At 29.8% G+C, this 26,462-nt stretch overlaps 1 protein-coding gene across 2 annotated transcripts in view; it reads right to left on the reverse strand.

Moving 5' to 3' along the window:
• The window catches only part of LOC136972156 (wings apart-like protein homolog), a 159,237-nt gene that overhangs the window by 110,341 nt on the left and 22,434 nt on the right, over positions 1 to 26,462 (reverse strand). For both annotated transcript variants that reach the window (XM_067266714.1, XM_067266715.1), the window contains exon 2: positions 11,079 to 12,389. In XM_067266714.1, coding sequence (XP_067122815.1) covers positions 11,079 to 12,380 — 1,302 coding nt within the window. In that variant the 5' untranslated portion in view covers positions 12,381 to 12,389. The remainder of the gene's footprint in view (positions 1 to 11,078; positions 12,390 to 26,462) is intronic.

Below are 26,462 nucleotides of genomic sequence, written 5' to 3' on the forward strand. Positions count from 1 at the left end.
CTCCCTGATATCATCATAAAAATGTCTCTGTCCATCCATACAGGAATACTACACTATCCTGAGATGCTACCATTGCGGGTGCATTTTCGGATACATACCGCCACGCATATTGATAATACGTTGCCATCCTTGAAATTAATACATTTCCCCGATTTTGACGCCTTGTAAATCTCAAGGGTCTCCAAGCCCTGATGCGGTCCGTGTCGAATGACGTTTTAACGAGGCTGGTTTTATCAAAATCTGCCTTTATCTCGGGGTCGGTGGCGTACATCGACAGAGCGGTGGTGGTGTCTTTTTTTGGCAACGTCATATTTGTGTTCCGAGATCCTTCTTTGAACGGACCTCTTGGTAGATCCGATGTATATTAGGTCCCTTTGGGACCTGTGATCCCTTATCGGGACACTATATACTCCTGGTGCTCTTAGAAAATCCGGTTTGTCTTTGGCGTTCCTGAGTAGCGAATAGTTCGATTGGCTTCCTTGAGTACCGTCGCTAAATCTAAGCTTTTGAGTCACTTACGTTATAAAACAAAATATTGAAAATTATATTATTCATTAAAAATTAATGTGACCACTACTAAGTTAAAAATTATAACAATTATTTTCTTATCTTCCAAAAATTACAATTCATTACATAAAATTTCAAATTAAATTATGATAAATGTAACTTAGTTATTATCTCAATGAATATACAGCTTAATTCAGGTTGCCAAAAATTTTTTAGCATAAACATTTTGAGTCATAACTTGGTGATCGAGATATTTCAATTCATCGGTTGACTCCATACAGACCATCCATATACTTTTTTTAAGATGAGTTTCATCAAAACTCTTAAAAATTTTGAAAATTAAATCAGATATATCTATCAAATGGTGATATTTTTGACTTCCAGAACTAAGAAGAAGTGGCAATCCAGACCAGAAGTCAAAATTTTTAAAATGGAAAATGGTATCTTTTAATTTAGATTTGAATTAAATTAGAAAAAATAAGAACATTTTGTCTCAAACACTTCTTCTGAAAATGCTTCCATTGATCATAAAATGATCTTGAAAATGCAATACATGGAGAAAAATAATACTGCAAAAATAGAAAATATCTTATGTAATTGATGCTGAACTAGCAAAAATTGTTATTATTGCTAAGTGCTGTGTTCTTTTCTGTTGATTAGAGATTTACATTAGCTTAAGGACAGCTGTTTAAAATAGCCAAGAACATTAGCTTGATTTACATTAAAGTGTTTGCATTGATTACAGTTTATTACAGTTTACCTATCAGCATCTTTTTTTTTTGTTTTCACATCAGTTACAATAGGTTAAAAAAATCCTTTAAGCTTGGTATTTAAATGGGAATCAAGAAAATTAAATCAGTTAATTACTTTGGACTTATTCTTGGACTTATGTTATGACTTTTTACTTATGTTTGGAAGTACTGGTTGGCTATCAAAATCCTTCATATTTCTCACCTTTGTTCTGCATTTCTTCAAAAAAATTAATCTTTATTAATTAACAAATTCACTTAATAGTCTTAAATTCTTCCATTCAATATTAATATTTTGAACATCCATAGCATCTTTAAAACAAATCTTTAAAGAAAAAGAAAGCGATCTGTAAATCTAAAAACTACATCTCTTTGAAGAGCTCACATTTTAATGGCAGTCTTTTTAATTTAGTTCATGAATCAGAATCAGAATCTGAGCTAGAATTCATTTCAACTAAAATTAATATTAAAGATGTGAATTGTAATTTATTAAATAGCAATTTTTTTCCAATTACCAAAATGGTGTTTACTGAGGAAACATGTTCTGAGAATGTAGTCCCATCCTCTGAATTAGAAAAAAAAATTGCTAACACAACCTGCATTCCTAATATTTCAATTCATCCATGGTAACAGAAAAAACAAATCAAAGTCAAATTTCCAAATTTCTCTTACTTTCTTTTTTTCACATTTAATTAAAAAATTTCCATAAAAAAAGAAAGATTTCACACAAGTTGGTAACATTGAATGTATAATATGTTGAGAAGTCAATTTGATAGAGTAGACAAAAATGGACTGCTGATTAATTGGAATGTTTCAAAAATTAAAGTTTATACATAACTTTTGTCCTCTTAAACAAAAATACACATTGTTATATATGGAAAAGTGATAAAACTCAAAAAATTTCATTTTTCAGTTACATGTAAGAATTATAAATATATTAATCTTATAAATCCTAGTCTACTGAAAAAAGATCAAGGTGAAAAAATGTCATCCCAAAAAAATTCCCCAATCTGGAAATGCTGGATGGCACTGCCTTCAGTTTTAAATGTACCTTCTTCCTGCTTTCTTTCTCAAACTTGCCATGTGAAGTCATGACATTACTAGGGGTGCATTCATTAATACAAGTCCTTCCATGTCTCCAACACAACAGGTGTGCCCTGATGTTTGTAACATGTACTTAGAAGTTTGAACAAATCATTACGATAATTGGCTGCAAATGTCACTGCATCTCATGCTCTCTCCTCTAGAACTTAATTGCATTACTCATATATACTGTATATCCAACACAAAAACTAGTTTGTGTGTATTTAATGTAATCTCAGGTATATGTATCTATGAAATTTTACATATAACAATAAAAATCATTGTGTGCTTAGTAAATTTGTTCATTTTCAATGCTACTTTTAGCTAGGATCAATGTATCATTAAAATTGTTAGTTGTCATATTATGATTTACTCCCAGAAAAAAAATGCTACTAAATTTGTCAGGCCATCTTTATGTCTGTTTTTCAGGTCATCTTTTTGGCTGCAAATGTCACTGCATCTCATGCTCTCTCCTCTAGAACTTAATTGCATTACTCATATATACTGTATATCCAACACAAAAACTATATAATGCAATCATGTGCTTCTTCTAGAGAGGAAAAGAGGCAGTGACATCAAAATCACATGACAATTGCAGCTAATCATCATGATGATTCATTCCCACTTCTAAGCACTTGTTGTTTGTAAGCATTTGGGAACAACTGTAAAAGGATGGTGATGCCCACACCTACCAAGAGTATTGTGAAGGTGGGACCTAACTTTTAAAATGTGTGTTTTTGGAGACAAAAGTTAAAAACTTGTAAAACTTGCAGTTCAACATCAAATGATCTTTTTGCTAACAGAACATTCAAAGTAGCCATCAAAGTGGTAAAATTTAAAATTTTGTATCAAAACAAGTAATGCAAAAAATGCTTTCAACACAATAAAAATTGTAATTTTATTTTGATATCAAGATTGAAAATTAGAAGTGCTATCTCTTACTCATAGTCATACTAAGGTCACAATTGAAAGTGTGTTTTTTCTGGCACCGTACAGTAAAGGTTGCTTGGAAATCAAGTTCTCTTCAAGGTGGACCATTGATTGATATATTCATCAAATTGCTAACATTTATTATATCTAGTCTATTGCATATTGGGGTTTTAATGAGAGTCATTTCACTAATATAATTATATAGCCATTTCAGTCCGTTACACTTACTACCCGTAGATATACAGTAGCCCCTTGTTATATCGTGGATTTGGATATATTGTGCTTTTTTTTTTGGTTCCCAAATTTTAAAAGCACTTGAGTCAATACGTTTTAAAATATCAATTGCAATTGAATTTATTTTTGCAAATGAAATACCGTATTTTATTCCTACTATTGTTATTGAAATTACCACTTCAGATGAAACAATAAATAACTAAAACAGGTAGACAGATCAATTATCATTTATGTTTACTTTTGATATTAAAAGTTGTTTATTTATTAGTTTTAAGTAGGCCCACCCTCTCCTCATTTACAAATTTCTGTGAATTCGAACTTTCACACTTTTATGTGAATCAACACAATACCATCATATCACATAAAGGTGTGAATTCACTGTGTAATATGTAAGGAAAAGATTTTATTTCTGAATGGAAAGTTCTAAAATTTTTATACAGTAATAAGGTTTGCTTTTTACAGAATTTTACTCTTTGTAATATAAGTTTTGATGTTCTATTATATGTTCAACATTTATTTTTTAGATTTTCAATTATTGTATTTATAATTTTTTTTAAAAATATAAAATTACATAAATTTTTAATAAGTGATTTATTGTGAAATATAGCACTGTGTAATAAAATTGCAATTAATATTGTTTTTATATCTACAGTACTTTTCTTTAAATGTCATTGTTAAAAATATAGTAATGCTCAATGGGTATTCACGGTATCAATGTTTACGTAAACATCAATTAATACGATATAACCACTAATAAAATTTGGTATTTCAAAAGTAAGCTTATTTTATATCAAAAATACCTGCTGATGAAAGAATTCAGTATAGAGATTACATAGAATGTACAATCTGTTTAGTATAAGCTCAGAATTTTTAGTACTTGGTTGTATCATGCTTTTTCTTTTGTCTACTGATAAGTATGATATAATGAGGGGTTACTTTATTAAAGCATTTTTGAAGTAATTCTGAAATGCATGAATACACATCATCATAAAGAAACTATCATGTTTGTCTAAATGTGAAATTTGCTGTTGCTATTTTGCAAACTTGCAGACAAACATTGTTGTTAAATTACACTGCTTGTTACAAAAGAGTGAAAAACTACTGATAGCAAGATCCCTATTTTCTGCTTATATTTATGATATATAAATGCAATCTTTTGTTGACTACAAAAAAATTTATCAACATAAAATTTGTGCAAATTTGCATCATTATTTATTTGCTTTCTTGGTGCATCAGCAATAAAATGATGCAATCTATAAAGACATTAAAAATTCATTTTAAAGTGATATAGTGAAAGTTTAAAATATAGAATTATAAAATAGTCAGTTTACAAAAGTCAAAGCCAAAGTTTTTTTTAAAAAATTGCAAACACTCTTGCTACAGTACAATAAAGTACAGTACAATAAATATTAAATACAAGGGTGAATCAAAAAGTAAAGGCAAAAACCATTTAATACCTTTAAATATCAATAATTATGCACATATAACCATATTGCTTTTCTATATATTTCTCCTGCAGGGTGTTTCACTTGTTATATTGTTGTACTAGCTTATAAAAGCTTTCAAAAAAGTTTTTGGCTGTCCCAAAGCCAGGTCTGTGCTACCTACATTACTTCATCATCAGAGGTAAACCCACAATTACACAGAACCTTTTTAACTGGGCAAAGGATGTGATAATTGGACAGCACCTGATCTGTGCTGTAAGAGGAATGTGGAAACAGTTCAATCCAAAGCTGGTGCACTACCTCTATTATTGTAGCTGCTACATGGGAACATGCAGTGTCATGGTACAGTTTTGAATAACAGTCCTCTCCATTTGCTGTGAATTACTTGTTTCAGTTTGTTCTACAGCAAATCACAATTTGGACTGTTGGTTGTATGAACAGGTTTCTGAATATTACACTAGAATAGGCCTCTGCATCTCAAAAAGAGCATTACAATGATTTTCTTCACGGAGGGATCCCATTTGAGTTTCTTCTTTGCTAGCAAACAGAGATGTTTCCGTATCTCACCACTGTAACAATTCTTTTCAAGGCACTCTCATCATCTTTGTAGCATTTCAGGAACTGAATGACAACTTTAATGTGCTGCTGCTTGTGCCCATCAAAAATCTGTCTGGGAACCTTTCTTGTACAGATCCATAGCTGATATTCAAGTGTGATTTGTGACAATGTTACTCTTTTTTTTTCATCAGCAAAAAATAAAGTCATGTTTAAAAACAATAATAATAATAATAATGTTACTCATCATCAAAAGATCATGTTACTTCTCTGATCAAGGCATTCACCCTTCAATATGAGCTGACATGTGCAATGTTGATGGATGACCACATCAGCTTCCATTGTTTACACTTGTTCTTCCCACTTTGAATCTGTCTACCTACTCTTAAATTCATAAACCTTTCATCAATTGCTTGCACACCAGTACTGAGCTATCATCCAACAGTAAATTTCCACAAGTTTCATTCTCCTCTGCTGAAAGAAAACACACTACAGTACATTGTTTGTTGATGGTGCAATCGTGCAGCAGAGGGTCCATGTTTTCATCCTTCTGGGTGCTACATGACTAATGTTGGAATGTTGCACTAAGTACAGCCAAACTACTCATCATCCAATGCGAACATCTTACATTGCATCAGCTGCTCCAGTTATCTTGTAATTTCAAAATTGTCTTTACTTTTTGATCTACCCACATATAATATTAAAATGAGCAATAAATGCATACTGCATAACTAACTAATAAGTTTGTGTTTAACTACATTATGAATTAAAACCATTAGTGCTCAAAAATAAAAAAAACAAAACCTTTCTGAAAAGTTGCTAGGTCCAGGATTTTCTCTACTCTCATAATAAAGTGAATCAATAATAAATTAAATAAATAAAAATTAATACATTAAATCATTACTGAATATCTAAGCTGAAACATCTAAAATACCTTATGCCAACGAGCCAAATTTCTGAGTAACAAATCTAAATTTGTTTTGTACTGATCAAAAGAACACTTGCTGATTAATCAAAATCAGAAAATAAAAAATTGATTTTCTGTAATTATTGTTTCTATTCATTTTTGCCTGAAGTTGTATCGAATAATATTAATGCTTACGCTAAAGAAATGTAATAATCGGAAAATTGTTTTTATTCGGGAGTCTCTGCTAACTACCACCTTGGAGGCATGCAACTCTCCCACACTTGACCTACCCAGTATATGGGTCATGCTGTACAAGCGGTTAAATAGCGATAAACATCCCACAGCATACATGTAGCGTGAGCTTAGATCCACGCATGCGCCGCTTTGCCCATCACGGAGCTTGCAGTTCGTTCAAGCTCAAACATTTTTAAAGGTATACATCCACAAGAGCTGAATTATCAGGCTAGAGTCAGCTATAATAAATAAATAATTAATAAGACAATTTGGCACTAGAGCTTGGCGTTAGGCGCCATCTCTTACTAAACTTAATAATTATAATTAAATTAAATAAATAATTTTAATAATTTGGAACTGGAGGAAAAGAAATCGGCCCGAAGCGGGACTCGAACCCGCAACTTCTGCTATCCGTGCAGACACGTTAGCAGTTACGCTACCCGGACCTTCAGTCCGATTGCCTCCTCCAGTATATATAAGCTAACACGACGACCATCGACGGCCATTACAATGCCGGCTGGGGACACATCAAGTGCCCACGTTCTCCCAAGGCACTCAACTGGCCATCACAACCCCGGCAAGGCGTATAAATATAAATAAATATAAATAAATAACGACTAACCCGTTACAAAGCTATACATATATGTATAGCTTTGTAACAGGTTAGTCGTTATTTATTTTTATTTATTTACATTTTTAAAGGTTTGATGCATGTTCCTAATGGTTTGGAAAGAAGTTTTAATTCAAATTATTAAGTGTTCTGTTCTTTGTCGGATTATTTTCCGTTCAATTTTTTCACTAAGTTTCATTTTCGCCTGATGAAGACGTCCATAAGTGCTTCGAAAGTGCTTGTGGAAAAAGGACATACTAAGTATAACGCCAATCTCAGTGTTTTTCTTCAATGTAGAATAATATTAATTGCATCAGGGTTAGAAAATTTATTTGAAATACCTGAAATTTGTCACAAGTTTTTCAACGATGCTAAATATTGATGACACAATCAAATTCTTATCCAATTCTAATCAGAAAGCTGGTTTGAATTATGTAATTGCAAGTTAAATATAAAAAAATTTTTTTTGCTGCTATGTTATGATTCTTACAGAAAATAAAAACATATTACTGTATCTAATTTAAAAATAAATGTTCTATTGAGTGGTGCTAAAAATCCCCAGCGTTCAATTTGTTACTCCAAAACTCAGCTAGTAAGCTTAAACATTTTTAAAACAAAGATCAACTTTGAGATGTTTATTGGAGTTAATTTTGTCAACCGAATACAGGTATACCTCGAGTTACCTCGTTTGTCAAAAAAGTACATGGAAAAATAAAAATCAAGTTTAAGTCATTTTATTCGACTTTACATCCATCCGCCACAAATATTGGAAGTCGTAATATCACTAGAAAGGCGTTAAAAGCACATAAAATCATATTAAAATATGTACACTTACAGTAAATGTTAATATAATCATCATAAATCCTAGAGAACGAAACATGAAAACATCTGTGTTTCTGCATTGTCGTCCTATTTAGTGGTCTTTAAGTGCTCATTATTGGTGTTTTCCACTGTAGTTTCGACTTAAGTCATAACTACACAAGTAATATTCAACTTACGTTGTTTTTCGACTTATGTCACCTCTCCTGGAACCAGTTACCAACATAAGGCAAGGTATATCTGTACATAAACAACAAGTCATGTTTTATCATGTCACGATGACTTCTTGATATGAGAAAAAGCACAGTAAAATGAGAGCCGTTTTTTGATGACATGGAAAAATTCTTGCAGATTATACACAATCTATAATTCACATCATCAAACTCGGAAGTTTTTTTTAATACATGATCTACAGAATACAGACAGGAATTCTGGTAATAATTGCATTTACCAAATACAATTTTTGACAAGACTATATCTTGTTTATAAAATTGTACTGCCTGCTGTCTTAACAGCTTAGAGGTATGAAAGAGTACATGTCAGGAGTTGAAAGTTGGCACAGAGTATTAGGTGCCCAAATCATGCACGCATAAAAAAAACCAGACTTGTAGGTAGTCAAGAGACCAAGAACCGAAACACAATAAAATACAACATGGTGACACTCTCTACAAACAGGCAGTAGTGCAAGATTTGCACATGTGTTGCTCGTTGGTAAGTTGGAAATACGAATATTGTGAAATCCAATTTTGACAAACACATGTGTTTGGAAGTTCGAAAAGCAAATGTTGCTAAATCGAATTTTGACATGTGAATCTTTGAAAAAAACCCATTTACCTGTCCTGTGTTATTCCCCACATATTTTTGGTTGCCATGTTCTAACCTTGACCGATTGACTGGAGATAGCTTGTTTCATTATCAGAACTTTTTGAAACTAGATGGCACCTTGTTATAATTTTATATTAAAACTAACTTCTGAAATAGAATTATTTTTTCTTTTTACATTTATTAATATATATATATATATTTCGTTTGTGCAAAATAAAAAAATAATTGTGAATGATACAATAGCCACTATAATTTTTTTCAAAAACGAGAAATTTTCCCATCGACAAAAATTCGATCAGGGGGGTCATGCAACGGAGAGAAATTTCAACATTCAATAGGTTAATTTCAATGAAAATGCATCGTGGAAGACCTCATGGTCATGGCTGTGGCCGGTGAAGTTTGAACGATTGCACTCAAAACCAGCGATACCAAAGATGATTGGAGAATGAGAATGAGAATGTGACTCACCGTGAGCGTCAAAGTGATCCCCGCTTAGTAGTGAGTCTCTGAGACATAGTCTTGTCCCAAATACAGCCTTGCCATTTTACTTGTTTCATGATAAAATTTATAAACAAAATTTTATTAAAGCAGAGCAGTAAAAGTTTGTTATTTACATCTAATTATTAAAGGAAGAAATTTTATAAAAAATTATTACATAATTTAATTTTTACTTTAAAATTAAACAAAACAACACATTTACATTTATCATCATCATCACCACCCTCAAAACACTTATTTTCTCATTTCAATGTGATTTTTTTATATTCTCTGTCATAAACTTCTAAATCTAATAAAGTTGCAAAATAAAAAATTGCTAGTCTTCATTATAAAATACAAAAATTTAAAATACAGCTTTATTCATTAAATTTTATTCTCTTAACTTTAACAAGAAATATGAAAATAAATATTTAAAAGAAAAACATTTACAATACAAATGACATTTACTATAAAAAATTCCAAACTTTAATAATAAATAAATTTCTCAATTTGAAGATTTAAACAACATAATATTTAATAAAATACAGGTATCCTTTGTACAACACAGCACTTCTACAACAGAGTTTTTCTCTAACACAGTTCAAAAACTGGGGAAATCCTCCCATACAATACAATTTTGGAAATACTCAGCACAAAATTTCACAATTTTTAAGTGTAAATTCCATTATTCTATATATTTTTTTAAATTCAACTAAGCATATGTGTTGTCTCAAATTTGCCCATGGATTTTAGAATATTGAAAGTTTCAATTTGTTTTGTGCCTTTTATCAGGTTTACTTTAATTAAAACTGATAGTGCATTTTTTTTCTTCCTTGTCCTAGTGTTTTTATCATCCAGGTGTTATTGTTGCTTTCAACTTTAGTCCTTAAGACTGTCACTGTTTCCTTTTTATAGATTAATCTTCGTATTTAGTAAAGTTTATTTAAACATTTTTAGGTAAATGTTATCAAACTTTATTTTAACTATCGTTATTACTTATCTACGAATGATTACTTCATTCATAAAAATGACAAACAAAATACAAAGGTACCTCAGTTCATACAATTTCTAACACAAACAATTCGGTATTTGAATAAAAATTCTGGAGGAAAAAAATTGCCCGGTATGCGACTGAACAAATGTAACCCTACAGAACAAATTTTTGATTAACAACATATTTTTAGTTTGTCATCTACAAAAATTATGATAAAAATTAAAAAAATGAAGACCCTAATGATATTTCTGATTAAATTTGATGAAAAAGTTCAAAAGATGACAATAATTTGTGAAAAGAAAACTCTCTCATTTGACTAAAATTAATATTAATGCAACATACAGTACTTTTAATTGTGACTGCTAGTTAATTATTGATTGGAAGTGGATTATTGATTACTTTCGTAAACATATTTCTCTTAGTAATGAAAAAGAATAGTATACTTTTGGAACCTAACCCCATGTTTTGCATTAGTCCTTTGGATGGATTTGCATAACATGACACTTTTTTGGAACATAACTACTGTGTTATACACCAGATACCTGTATTAAGTATCTTTTAATATCTTATCTAGAATAAAAAGTAATGTTATGTTATATTATACTTTATTCATCAAGAAAAATTAATAATATATAAATAATATTAAAAAATAGAAAACAAATAATTCTAAAACAAAAATTTTTTCTATGTATTAAAAAAAACAACTTACCTTTTTAGGACTATTGAATATTCTTTTACGACTTAGAGATTGATTTCCTTTTAAACTGGAAATTTTAGTATTTGTTTCCATTTCCAAATGTAGTGATTTTGAAGATAAAGCACTATTTTTATCAAAATTGTCAATTTGTTCATTGTCTGAACTTTCTGAGATTGTTAATGGTTCAGAATTGCTTTCTTCTTCCCATAAACTATCCTGATTAGAAGTTTTTGAATCTGACGGATTGTCTCTTACTGATGGCAATGGAAGTTGATGAAGATCTTTTATGACTGGCAAATTTACTATTTTGTTTCCTTTTTGTAAGTGTTCAAAGTTTTTCTTTCCACCATATGTTTTCGTTACAACAGACCTAAACACACTTTCAAACCTATCATCAGCTTCACAATTTATTGATTTTGTTAAATTTTCTGAGTTATCTTCAGATTTTCTACTGTAGCTGTTGCTGTTGTTTTCATTATTATTATTGTTAGATGATGAATATGTCTGTGAACTAATATCAAGTATTTTGGATGTACTTCTTTGAAGTAACGGCACATTATCACTGGAATTTGTTACAGATATATCAGATACATTTTTGATGGGACTATGTGAGACAATGTTGGAAGCACATAAAGTAGTGACTTCAGATAATCTAGTATGTGATGGGATATTTGAAGGTAGGTTATTTTTGTTCACTAAACCACAGTTTTGAATTTTTGAGCCACTATTTTCTGACAGTTTTGACACAAGTTTACATGAATATTGGTCCATTGATAATTTACTTACATTGTTAATTTTATTTGATCCCAAAACTTCTACAGAAAATTTTAAGTCATTGTTAACTTTTTTTGGTGAATTACTACCTGTAACTGATATTCGTGAAGCGCCACTCTTAAAAAATTTATTTGGTTTTGGTATAGTAAAAACACTTTGTCCTTTAGTTCCTTTTGTAATGAGCAGATTGGATGATTGTTGAGATAATTTTGCAGATGAAGACTCAGCATCAATGTCAAAACTAAAAGGGTCCTCTCCAAAACTAGAAATAGATTTTGGATCCACTTTAATTCGCTTTGGTGCTATTGAAGGAGTTGCACTGCTTTCACTGTTTTCTGACAAATCTTTTTGTCCATTAAGATGAGTTTTTCTTAAAGAAGTAAAAGAAGTCATACCCCATCTTGACCTATGAACGGTAGTCATTGCTACTTTAGTAGTAGTTGGTTTGTTGCTTTTGTCTGACAACATTTGGTCAAACTGAATGCTGGTTTTGCATTCTTGCTTGCGGCTGTATGTTTTAGTTCCCAGCCTGGACATCATGACAAACAACTGAAATCAATATTTTTTTTATTTAGTAACATTTCATTAAATTATACAAATAATATTTTAATAAAAATAAGATATATTCATTATAGAGATATAATCATATTTTTATACTACCAAAATGTAAAAGAAAATACTTGAAAAAATTATACAGTTTAAAGTTGTTAATAAATAATTCAATTTTTGTTTCTAGCATTTTGACTTTCATACATAAGATTCAAAATTTTAAAGAAATAAATCTGATCTATATACATAAAAATTTTAAAAAAAATCATTATGATATTTTTTCCTGTTATGGAAAAAATAAAAATAAAAATAGTAACATTGGGAAATCAACGAATAGTCACAAATTTTTGTTATGAATGTTTATCTTGGGAATGTGGAGGCAAGCATGTAAAGCAAAGGAAGTGAATCAAGTAGGGGGTTAAGCTGTATGAAACAAGATGAAGTTGAGAGGGAAGCAAAGTTGAACAGGGATCGGGTCAAGGGGGAAGCAAGGAAAGTAGTGGTAGGGAGTTGGACCGCCTACCCCATGGGTGGTCAAGCAAACGAAGTGAAACAAGTGAAAACTGGGCTGAGGGCTTGGCCCTTCACAGACTGAATCATCACAAAACTTTTGTTATGAATAGTCTGTACTGGAAACGAATGAGCAAGGCGAGTTGAGAGTTTTGATGCAAATGTAGGAAAGTGAGAAAAGCCTCTTAGTACAGTGGGTGATTGGTTAACGAACATAATCCATTTTAACCATTAAAGTTCTCTGAAATGATGTCATTATACAGAAAGGAAATAATTATCAGATATTTATCAGCTTTTAAGATAAAAATTCAAATTGAAATGTGTAATAATATCAATTAAAACATAGAATAAACATTAAAAATGAATGGAGGAAAAAACTGTCTTTGGTAGTTTCAAGAACAATTGCAATGGCAGAAGAATAAGTCTTTGATGCATAAAGGACTTTTATGGTTTCTAAAGACATACTTTATACTATATACTTTAAAGACTATAACTATAACTTTAGACAAAGAAAAAGCTATCTGATGAGTTCATAATTTCAATTTAAAATTAGCATATAACATGCCTCATCATATAATTTGCATCCCCCTTTCAAACACAGAGCCTGCAGGTTGTCTGCTCAAAGTTACTGTATACTGATTCTATCCTATAAGATGAAAGAATTACTAAATAATAAATTGATATTAAAGTATGACTTGTTTATGATTAATATACTAATCACAATACTACAATATAAAAGATTGGCATGTCCTTAATTTATATGGTAGCATTAAATAAAAGTAATTGTACTTAAAAATATTTAAATAAAGAAAAATAATGCAATATTAAGTATATTCTCTTATTATTATATCCAAACATTTATGACTTCATATTGTGAAAACTGACTCAGACCTGTAAGTTATCTCATGTATAATGTATCTCATCCAGTTTTGCAGTATCTTTTAATCTTCAAATTATAATTTTGCTAATAAAAATTTCGTAATGCTTATTGTTAATTTAAGATTTTCAAGTAAAAAAACAAAAATCTAAGCATATTGGTCTGATAACTGCAAATATAAATTTCTTTCATAAAGTTATAAAAATGTTAAAAATAATTTAATCTCAGAATTTAAATATTTGGATTAATTTTCAATTTTTATTACTGGGGATTAATAATTTTCTCTCCTTTTTATTTCTTCAACATTTATATCACATAGTGACAATAAACAGCAGTTCAAACACCAAATTACAACACTGGACTATCATTTAACTTTAAAAAATTTCTAAAATACAAATCAGTTTTAACAGATCATAATAATTAGATAATTTAAAAAATTAGAATATATTTGAATGAACTTTAGTTGTCTTATATACTGACATTTGATATTACACCATATTGTATAGATTTTAAAAAATTTTTGCTTTTTTCTTTAAAATAATCATTGTAAAAATTCATAAATGCATATGCACAAGTACCATATATACATGTACACTGAGTGATCATAATTAAAGTACAAGGATTCACTTATTCTCATTTGACATCTAAATTGAAGATTTTTATCCAACTCAACTCATTATTTTTAACAGTTGCCTAGATCAATTTTGACTTCACAAAATTTCCAATGAAACTTATTTTTATTTGTTTCTACTATCATTTTAACTTTGTTGTTCTAATTTTTAAAATAAACATTACCAATTTTTTTATTGTAATTTATCATTCGTGAGACATTGTTGTTTTAATTATTCATGTGAGGATTTCAAAAGGTAAATTGACATCATAAATGTCACATATTCTTTCAATATTATAAATGATGTGTTTATGTACTAATAATTCACCTTATCTGCTGCTTACAAATACTGAAAAATGAGAAAAGAGTCACACATTCTAGAAATAATCCGTTGAAAGAAAAACAAAGAACACAAAAGTCAAGACACTTTATAGCACATTAGTCTTAAATAATGTGCAATTGGTCTTTTTGCTACAAAATATTTTAATAAATAGACAACACTTATTTCCTTTTATGTAAAGATTCAAACAAAGAAACATAGTGACTACATAAACATTTTTAAGTCTAATTTTATTAATTAGACTTAAAAATTATTTTTATTGCTCAACTTTAATTTTATGAACTTTTTATGAACTCAACTTTTTTGAAGTTACAGTTTGGTCTTCATTTAAACTAAATTCAATTGGCATATGTAAATGTGATAATAACGAACTTTGCCATATCTATGACTTACGTCAACATATTCAACAACTCTCAGCTATTATATGGTCTTTGATAGAACTCATTGTAAGGAACTGAGTCCGAGCGTTATTTTTATTTTATTATTATTTTTCGTTTTATTATGTTTTGTTTGGGGCTTATGTTTAGTTAGGACGAAGGTTCCCCACCACTCTCTTAGTAACCAAAAAAGAAGATAACAAACCAACTCACGAAAGAACGAGTGCCGTAGGAAAAATCACGCGCACTTGTGCTGCCCAGCAAAAATGAACAGTCCGTGGGAAAAAAAAAAAAAATGGAGGGGGGAATCTCCACACTCACTAGAAAAGAAATACTTACTAAACAGTCATAAAACATCCCAGAAATTTGTGCTAAATGCTTTGTAAACGGTTTATAAGATTTTGTCGGAGAATTGAAGCTGCCAGAAAGAAATTTGATGGTAGAAAAACTAAGTATGTAAATAAGGGGAGTAACCTAGCTGAATTGTGACGTCACCTCACAGCATAAAACCAGCACGCTAACCGAAGACGATCAAGATGATTCCTGGTCGAGGCGTACTACTGAGTGAAAAATTCGAGGTGAAGTCCAAATTGAGAATTAGGCGATCCAAGGTGTTTAAAGAGGAATTTGACTTGACAATAGCGAAAGAATTGAGGAAACAGGTTCCTAGTATAGTGAGGTGACGGATAGACATTTAGTTCGTAAGAGATTTTGTTCATAGTTCTTAAGTATTTGATTTGTTGAATTTTCAAAGGGGAATTAAGATTAAGTTAAGCTAAGTAGCTGAGTTTTATTGTCGGGTTGACTTGTTGATTTTCGTTAATAAATTTTGTTTTGGATTATAGCCAATTGTACATAGTTAAATTCGACTTACTAATTAAATATATTTGAAACTTTTGCTTTGACTTGATATTTGTCGTTATTCTTACTAATTTTTTCGGTGCACGCCCAGGCCTGGCAAACTAATCTCGAATCCACGTAAAGTACCCATTAGGTTAACGGAAGTTTTACCGGTCGCAGTTAGTGTCAGTTTCTTAAGATACTAAAAATAGTACTTTACATCATTACTGATTATGAAAGACATCTCAGAACATTATATATATATCAGTCACCACTTTTTAATCATCTTATTTTACTATTTCATTTATATATCAGATATAAATTGACATTCTTATGATTCTTGTAACTCCTTAATTTGCTTATTTGTCATTCTGCTCTTTTCAGCTTGTTTTTTTGCAATTTTGCATAATACAACCTGAAATAAAGCGACGACACACAGTGGGATCATCATCTGTTGAATTTTTGAACCGCCTAAACCATTTATAGAAAATAAATAAACTCACTTAAAATGAAAAGAAGAAAAACAAAAATTATTTAGTTCGACAAGAGCATAACAAACATCATAAATGATAATTAATGTCAAATATAATTTTCTGTTATTTTGTATATATATTTATAGTAACTTCTATGAAATGACATCGTGTTAATATTATATTCGTTGCATTGTTTTGTGATACTAAACCTTGATTTGCACCAGACTAATAGGTTGGCTAAGTGAAGCTTTCTGTTTCCTTCACATGGTTACTACATAAATAGGAGCCGGTTTTCCTTTTAAAGTCCTTTCAAGAGACCGAAAGATACTTTAATTAATAGGAAAAAATAAATACAAAAACCTAAAGATAAGGGGAAATGCCATTAATATATAATCAAATGCCAACTACTATGGATATTATGTAGTTTCAATGGAAACCATGTGTAAATTACAGATTTACAAATAACTTTCTAAAAACTACAAAAAGATCTATATTCTCAAATATGCTAAAACAATTGTGGCAACAAGACATGTAAATAACAGTTTGCACAAAATCACAAGTATGCTGAGTCTCAAATTAATCAGTGCATTCATCACAATGACACAGATAGTGAGTTGCAGTTTGAAAATAGCTAAGAGTGTCTAATAACTCCTCTAAAACTTGATCCAGTTGCATGCTGGTGTCTAAAAATGATGCACGTTCTTCTGACATCATGATTGGACACACTGGAAAAGCTGATCCATCCCAATCTCCAATCATAGCATATGATAATGCACAGTTGATAATCTTTTTTCTCAGATTGGCATCTATGTATAATTTCCCATTGATATTCTTATTTTCATTGCATTTCTGCATACTATATAAAAAATCATATTAGAAAGTGAAAGGTATTTCACAATCCACAGTAAAGCCTAAATTTCATTGGGTGAATTTACTAGCTACTTGCTAGTGCAGAAATTCATAAAGGAATGAAAAAGCAGGTACTTGCAGAGCAAATGAACCAATTACACTGTGCTAGTAAACTTGCTTTATTTTTAAGAACAGACTAGAAAGTAATAAAGTATAATCATCTTTAACTCTAGATCACAAAGCATAGTACAAGAATACAAAGGTTTGTAAACTTTATGACTGTTTATTTTACTAATTAGTTTCATTTCAGAATACTGAGTGACAATAATACAATGAATATATGATGAAACATACTAGTTTTGATACAATTTCCTGAATTATTATTATAAAATTTATTTGCAGCAATTAACACATTGATTTGTATGATGCTCTGTGATTGCACTGGCTGCAATACGTAATATTAAAATAGTTCATTATTTTTGGTAGATTTGACAAATTGTTATTTCATTTTCATACGTTGGATTCTCTCTGAGAATGGCAAGAATTTTACATGAAACATTTTCTTTAAAGAGATGCAATTGTGTCTGCATGGTGTGTGATTCTATTGGGTTGTTCGGAAAGTAATTTCGTTTTTTTCATAGAAAAATAAACGCAATATTCTTATAATAAATAAATATTTTATTGAATTATATATTGACCATTTTGGTCAAATACCTGTTGTCATTGTTTCTGGTAGTAGCATGATTTCACATTCATAAAAGTTTTGATCGTTGTTTACAAAAAGCGGATCCAAGTGATTTTTGACATTGTCATTTCAAGTAAATGTCTTACAGTTAAAAAATACTTGTATAGACCGGAACAAGTAATAATTGGAGTGTCCCCAATCTGGCGAATATGGTTGGTGGGATAACGCATCCCATCTAAGCTATAACAGTTTCTGATAAGTTACCAAACTTGTGTGAAATTTGGCATTATCGTGGTAAAACACTACACTTTGTTTGTTGATCAATTCTGGCCTTTTCTGTTTGATGATATTACTCAATTTGTTTACTCAATGGCAGTACATTTTCAAATCAATTGTTAAATTGTCTGGTAAAAGCTCAAAAAAAATTTCTTTAAAATCCAACCATAGAGAACATCTCTTGTTAATAACATGTGGAACCCATATATCGAGCTTTGAAAACAAAACCAATTCGTTTTAAGTAATAATAAATGGTTCAATTTAACAGATTTAATCTCTTAGTGATTTTACGTGTTGTTATACAGCAGATTGCTTCAATCAGTACCTTTATTTTGTTTTCATTGACTTCAAATGGCCATCCAGAATGTGCTGTATCTTCAATATTAAAGTTGTCAGAACGCAATTTTGTAAACCAGTTTTGGTACTGTCTTTCAACACATCTTTTCCAGACATGTACCACAATTTTTTTCTTGTTTGAACAGCATTTTGGTTTTTTAGTTATAAAAAGGAAAATATGCTGAAAATGATGCTTTCAATTTTCCATATTTGATGGGTCACCGAAAAAAAAAAAAAAAAAAAAAAAACAATTGTACAGAATCAAACAAAATCTTTTACAAATAAGCCTTAAAATGTCAGCTGTTGAAGTATATAATGAAAATGTGGTTTAAAATAAAATTGGCTGGTAAAAATACAACTAATTCCTCTAGTAATAAAAAAACGAAATTACTTTCTGAACAACCCAATAGCATCTTATTTTTCCATGGTTTGGTTAACTCCTCAATTAGATGAACGAAGAAATCATCTGTCTTCATTTCCTTTGAGAGTCCAACAGGCAACTGAATGAAATTAATATTATTTCTAATAAATAAAAATATAAATATGACTTTTTTACATAGGTAAAAATCTTGCTTTTGTCCTTCTTTTCGATGTACAGTACATACCATCAGCAATCCTTAAAAATTCACAAAATTACGAAAGCAGTAGCTGAGAAAGGAAGGTCATCTCTGTAATTTTGTGAATTTTTAAAGATTGCTAATGGTGTAAATGGTGAAAAGAAGGACAAAAGCAAGGTTTTTACCTATGTAAAAATATTGTATTTATATTTTTATTTATTAAATGTAAATAATGCCAGCCATGTTCCTTTACTGCTTTTTAATATTATTTCTGTTTGAAATGTGACAAGATTATTGACTAGCAGGTTGCACAGAGTAGCAATGATCATTTTTTCTCTAATACAGTAGAGAGTCGTTTACCCAAACACCGGTTATCTGAACGCTTTCCAGTCAAACTATGTTGTGCTGAATCGAACTTTTTTGATACCAGATTTACTTCTGAAGTATAATTTTTATGTTTTTATATTTTTCAATATATTTATTTTGTTTGTACAAAATAAAGAAATAATTTTTAACAATACAATAGCCTCGATTATTATTATAAAAATTTTCGTTAGGCTTAAAATCGATGAAATTTCAACACGAAGCGACACACAACAGAGAAAAATTCAACACGAAGTGACACGCAACAAAGAAACATTTCAACATCAGACAGGTTAATATATTTTTTCGTGCATAATTGGTTATCCGAAAACCCCAGTCCCCAATTGATTTGGATAAACTACTCTCTACTGTAATTATTTTTGGAGGAATAAGTTTGTATGCATTTTTAGAAGCAGAGAGAGGATAAAACTAAAGAATAAAAAAAGAATCTACATAAATTACACCATATAAAGACAAAATTTACATAGACACGAAATATAAATAAGACTATTGTTATCAAGCCACATGTAGTCACAAAGTTTCGTAAAACTGATGACAATAGTTTCAATTATTCCACAAATAAAAACAATTCCAAGAATCTGCACTTGTTACGACAATCCTGGCAGCACTGTAGGAAGGTACTAAAAATGAGAGCAAAATAGTGCAAAACAACTAGGATAAAAATAAGAATCGACAAACTTGCATTATAAAAACAACATGACTTTGTGTTCTAGGATTAAGCTATATGATAATATTAAAGATTGTCGAGTAATTTTAACTTTAGATAAAATTCTTTTGTCATCTTCAGAATTAAATATAGGATTATTTGAGAAATCAAATAATCTTATATGTAATTCTGAATGAAAAGATTTAAATTTCTTATATAAACAAAGATTGTTTGATTTCTTAAAGAAAATTATCAATATATTTTCTATTCCTTCTCCTCTTGAAGACTCTCAAAATAAAAGCAACAGGTAAAATTCTTGCATGAGATACTTTGGCATACATCTACTAGCTATGCTAACTTGCTGCATATGAAAACACAGATAAGTTTCCTATCCAGAGAGTAAACTCACAAGCAAGTAATGGCAAAAGTGGCTGATCTTCAGTATACCTAATCAGATGAATCATCAAGCTACTTAACTAGCCAAAATAATTATAATGAATGAATTTGATAGCAGCAAGTAAACTGACCAGTGAGTGGTTACTAAACTTGCCTAATATATGAAAAAAAAATTCAAACTAGAAAATAATCGAACAATATCAAGCAAACAACTGTTTCATTTGTGCTGGAAAGTGAAAAGACTGTTTGCATGATAGTGTTTGTCCAATGTAATTGAGACTTAATATTTTCTCCAAAGGAATGAATTACTAGCTTCCTTCTAATTTCTTTGTAATATGTGGATGGTTTGGAAAGTTCTTGAAATCAGACATAATAAAACACAAAATCAGATTTAACTGGTTTTTAGTGATATAATCTATTAGAATAACACTTATTCCAATGGTGTTCCAATACCATTATATTCGTTGTAATCCACATTCACTGTTTCTGTCATCTGCTACAGCACTTTCTACTTCCTCTTTGATGCCAAAATGTTGAATGAATGAAAAGTGGTAATGCTGGTTCCTGATGCCACCTATTTCATGTAAATAACATCTCTACCTATATGCAATTTCTAAAACTTTCCAACCATCAACATAAGTGCACATTTTCTGTTTATTTGGAGTTTTCCCAATTTTGTTTTTTGATCTGTAGTTTAGACATTGTATGTGAAATGCAGGCTGAAATTTAGTCATTGTCTTATATATCAATATATATGGTACTTTGACTCAGAAATTTTAAGATGTTAAGTTTTAGAACAAGTAAGTTAATTTGACTGGCAGATTTTGTAGTGAAGTGCAAACTTTAAAGTAACCCTATTCAACATTGTCTGCAGGAATACGTAGCAGTATAAACTCAAATCTTGTACAATAATATTTTCAAACATGTGACAAAGAATTCTGAAGGAAAAAACTTAGTTCCAACACTCACCTCTGCAGCATTTATTTCACTGCAAACAGCAGAAATATATGTAGCATACATACCATATTGATATATGCCATGGTCAATTTCTTAATATAAAATTGCATAAATCATATGAAATACCATTCATATTTCTGCAGATCAGCAGAGATAGTCATGACCATGTCTTGAACATACCTGAGCCCTTAAGAAATTGTGCTAGAATCTTGTCCTCTGAGCACAAAGTCCTATAATAAGAATTTTGGAACTAAATTTCTTTCTTAAGGAAATCTCTTCTGTAAGAAAGAAATTTATGTCTGGAAACATTAGCATATAAAATTTGGTTAATTTTGGAATACTACATATTACTCTAAACAGAATTGAATAGGGATACTCCATTTTCAAATACAATGGAATTAAATGAAAAATTAACCATTAAAATATTTTCATTGCCAATCAATTTTATGGATCAGTCAAAACATTTTGATAATGTACTGTACAATGTAACAATTTTGATAGGTTGTTGAGCCTATTCTTGCTACCATAAACAGCAAATACCTAGTGAGTCAAGGCTACACAAGAACTGATAGGTGTCCAGATGTTTGTGAGAGCTGAAACCATGATACCACCCAGAAAAGCCTCCAATTACTGCAAATTACATGCAGATGCATAAACAGGAATTGCAAGTTTAAGTCCTTCTTTTCTTCTGCAAATTACAGAAGATACATGAGATGCTGCATTAAAAACCCATTTCTCCAACTCAAACCACAAATACTTGATTGAATTCATGTCAGAGAAATTTGGGAGCCATGGCATAACAGCTAGAACTTTTGATGTTCTATGAACCCTAGCTGTGTGACAAAGCACTGTTTTCCTAACAGAAAAAATTACCACCAAGGATCACAGTCATCATGGCGTGATAAACTATATTTTCGTGGAATGACATGCATGCCACATAAAAATGGGAGAGACCAGCATGCCAGTAAAACTGCAATTAAAATATGAAATTAATCAGATCTAACAAAACTAGTTGTTAATTTAATGTTAAAGAAAATATTCTTCCCAGTACAATAAAATAATAACATTGTAATTTGACAGACTTAAAATCAGGAAGAGTTTTTGTTTACAAGACAATAAAACAATTAATGACTTATTGGTGGTAGTTAGTGTGAGTTACACTGACCATCTACCCTGACCTTAAAAACAACACCTTCCTCTCAAATTTCTCACAAAGCCTTGGTGTAATCTGAGATAATTTGAAGAGAGTTTCTTAAATTTAGTATGTTTATTTTTGAATTTTTGAATCAAATAATAATAAAATATGCATTAAAAAAGCCACTTTCAGAATTCCAAGAGTATTTTACATCGATAGAAAGATGACAAAATGAAGAAATTAAACATATAATCATAGTTTTTAATGTAATGATGAAAGTGGTATGCAATGAGGTATGCAATTCTAGCCTTATATCCAGAAGTTTTTGATGAGCAGCATGTTTCAACATGCATCATCAGAAATATTAAAACTAAGAAATTTGTACCATAGTAGCCCTTTTGTTGCTTCACGCAAGATGAGACAGCCTGTACCAACCTCTTTCATCAATAATGTGTGACCAACTTGCGTCTTGCCAACAGTCTATTGTTTTGCCATGTTTGATGGACACTCACTACTAATAAGTATGAACAGGCTCACTGTTTTGGAGATGGAACACCAAAATATCTGGCCATCACAATTTGGCCTATATCAAAGTCAGATAGTCCGCTATTACCTATTTATACACCATAACTACTACTGCAAATATAGATTTGTTGTCAGCTGTTATATATTCATTTTATGACTTTAACAAATACTACTATGTTTTTCTATAGAAATGGTTTCTTGCATCAATGAGTGATCATCATGTTTTGGCTAGTCAGTTTAACTTCGTTCATCCTTATTTAATATGTCATTATGAAAAAACAACATTAAATATAAATTTAATTATACTATATTTTACATAAAATAAAATAATTTATTGTGTTCCTTATCAGTAGAAACAAAACATATTAATTCTGTTGTATGATAAAGCAGCAAGATATTATATATTCTTCCAGTCAAGATTTTGTATTTATTTTCAACTAAATTATCTAAGTTTCATAAAAAAAATTTTCAATAGCAGACAATATTATAATTATAAAACAAATTGCAATATATATAAAATCCATTTCTTTAAAAAATTCAAATACCAATTAAAAGAAACAGATTTTGTTAAAATCCTTTAAAAATGAGAATTTAATTACATAACCAATTTAAAAAATATATTATTACATCAATCAATACAGAAAACGAAAAAAGAGAATTCTTCTATGTTAATATATGAACATATTCATGTCACGAAGAAGAGGGGGAAAAAATATATGTTCTATATGTACAAATTTTAAATAAATACAAAATTGTAAATTACTTCATAGCAACATAGAATCTAACTTCATGAAATTTAATTTTATTAAAATGTTATGAAATTAAATAATTTTAAAAAGTATAAAATAATGTCTACTTTCTTGATTATTCAATTCTACAGTAGCATTAAATAAAGACTAAAGTAACTTATTTACAGATATAAGCCATTTAATTTTTTAAAACACTTTGATATAGTAATCACTGTATCCTCAAAAAAGCTTTTAATATTTTACAACAGAATTTAAATATTTGATATTCTGTTCTAAAATATTGAAAACCAAGAAATGTAAGCATACCCAGTGGCTTAGCGTAGTGGAGGCGGCAGGGGCGGCCCGCCCTGGGTGGCACTTTTAGGGGGCGGCAAAATTTCACAATAAATAATAATAATAATAATACAATACACCTGTACAATACAAATTAATGATGATTGTTCTTGCCGAAAAGTTCCTTAGAATTACTGTATATTTTAGTCTTTTAAATTGAGATACCTAAATAAGGGAGCAGCGAATTTTCCTCCGCCCGGACAGCTGACACCCATGCTACGCCACTGAGCATACCCAAAATTAAATTTACCAATTTACTCTAAGTTATAAGTGAAATTTTGAATGATGTTTAAATCAACAAATTAAACATATAAGAGAAAAAAAAATAAGTAATATCAAATAAATGAAAGATGAGCTAAATATTATACACATTAAATTATATAAGATTTAGCTAGGACCTGCCAAATAAAATATATAAGTGCAAAATACATAGCCAAGGTTTTACTGCATTCTTTATAATAAATATATATCAGAAGTTTGAAAAATATCATTTTCTCTTGTGAAAGAGATCACTCAGTTGACAAAGTTTTCCACATGCTGTCCAGATGTGGAGAAAAGATATTAAGTAGATCAGTGGGTGACAGTTTGAACTAAAAAACAGAATTATGATCATAGCAGGTATAGACTCCTTGTTCAGATAAATAATTTAATTTGAAATTCTTCAGAAGCAGGAGATATCCAAGAAACAAAAATAAAAGAACCAGGAGAAAGAGAATAGGCCTACAGGGCGAAATATTCAATATAGCAAAATAAAAGGCTCTTTGATGGAAAACACTGAGGAAAAATAGTAATAAGTAATTATTTTTTCTTTTTGAAGACAAAAATAAGAGTAAAATTTAATGAAAGTTAGTTTAATTTACAATGCCTTATTTCTTAATTTGAAGTTAAAAAAATGCATAATGCAATTTCAATATTAGGAAATACACATTGTATTTTATTATTAATGGTAAATAAGTGCACACACCAGAATACTTATTTTCTTGCTTAAAGGGATTAAAAAACCTTCAATGTACCTGTACAACAATGATTCAAAAACAGCTTGACTAATTATCATTATTGTGCACAGAGAATTTTTTTTGATAAATTAATTTAATGAAATTACTAAAAAATTTGTAACAAGAAACAGAAGAAGATTTTTAATATATGCAAAAATAAATCACAATACTGTGAGATTATGAAAATAAAAAAAATTACTGATTTATATACAATACAGTCAAACCTCAGTTTTTGAACAACTCATTTTTTCAAACAAATCAAATCAAGAGAGGAATTTCAAACTCATAATTGTACTGGTTGTTGAATGATAACTTGGTTGCCAAACAAGCTACTTAGCAAAAACCAGCCACAGATTAGAGAGAGACATATTGTCAACTCTGTATACTTCCTATTTTAAAGAAAATTGAATGCCCGACCAATCAATAACAGAACTCCTGATTCAGAAGTTAGCGATGAGGAGATCATCTCAGGTCATTAGATGTTACAACACAAATCATTGATGACACTGCTATTTAAAATTAGATTTTAAGGCTCGTGCGGGAAAGATACTAATTCCGTTTTTTGATGTGTGCCACAGTTGAACTTAAAATCAAATTAATTAATAAAAACCATGTTAACTAACATTTGGGTAATATAAATGAAGATATAATCCAAGAATTCACATTTAATGGTGCTTAAGTCAAATTAAATAAAAATTTATTAAATATAATTTTATTTTTCATTAGTACACAATTGGCATTATATTTAACATATTAATTAAATGCAAGAATTTTTAATGAACATCTTTTAGAAAAGTACATAGAAATGAATACAGCTAAAAAAAAGTAAAAAAAAGGCTTTATTTTGGGGGTCAGGAATGGATTAATCAATTTTGTATTGTTTCTTATGGGAAAATTTGCTATTTGCTTTAGTTTTAGAACAACTTTTAGGAACTAATTATGCTTGAAAACAGAGGTTTGACTGTATATATTTATATTTACTTATCATCTATCTTTTTCTTTATACACATATCAAACATGGCATCAAGAATGGAAAAACTTAAACTTTCAATTATAATAGTGGAAAACTATAATTAGTGAAGAAGTCAGAATTATCAAGTAAATGAATTCAATTATGATTTTTTCCCTTGTCTTCTTTATTTTTATATATTAATTATTATATGAAGAACTGTTTTAACATGGATTTAACATGTTATTACTGGTAAAATAAAGTTTTACTTCAT

The sequence above is a fragment of the Centruroides vittatus genome, unplaced genomic scaffold, assembly GCF_030686945.1.
Source record: "Centruroides vittatus isolate TY-2023 unplaced genomic scaffold, ASM3068694v2 contig_2818, whole genome shotgun sequence".
Lineage (NCBI taxonomy): Eukaryota > Metazoa > Arthropoda > Arachnida > Scorpiones > Buthidae > Centruroides > Centruroides vittatus.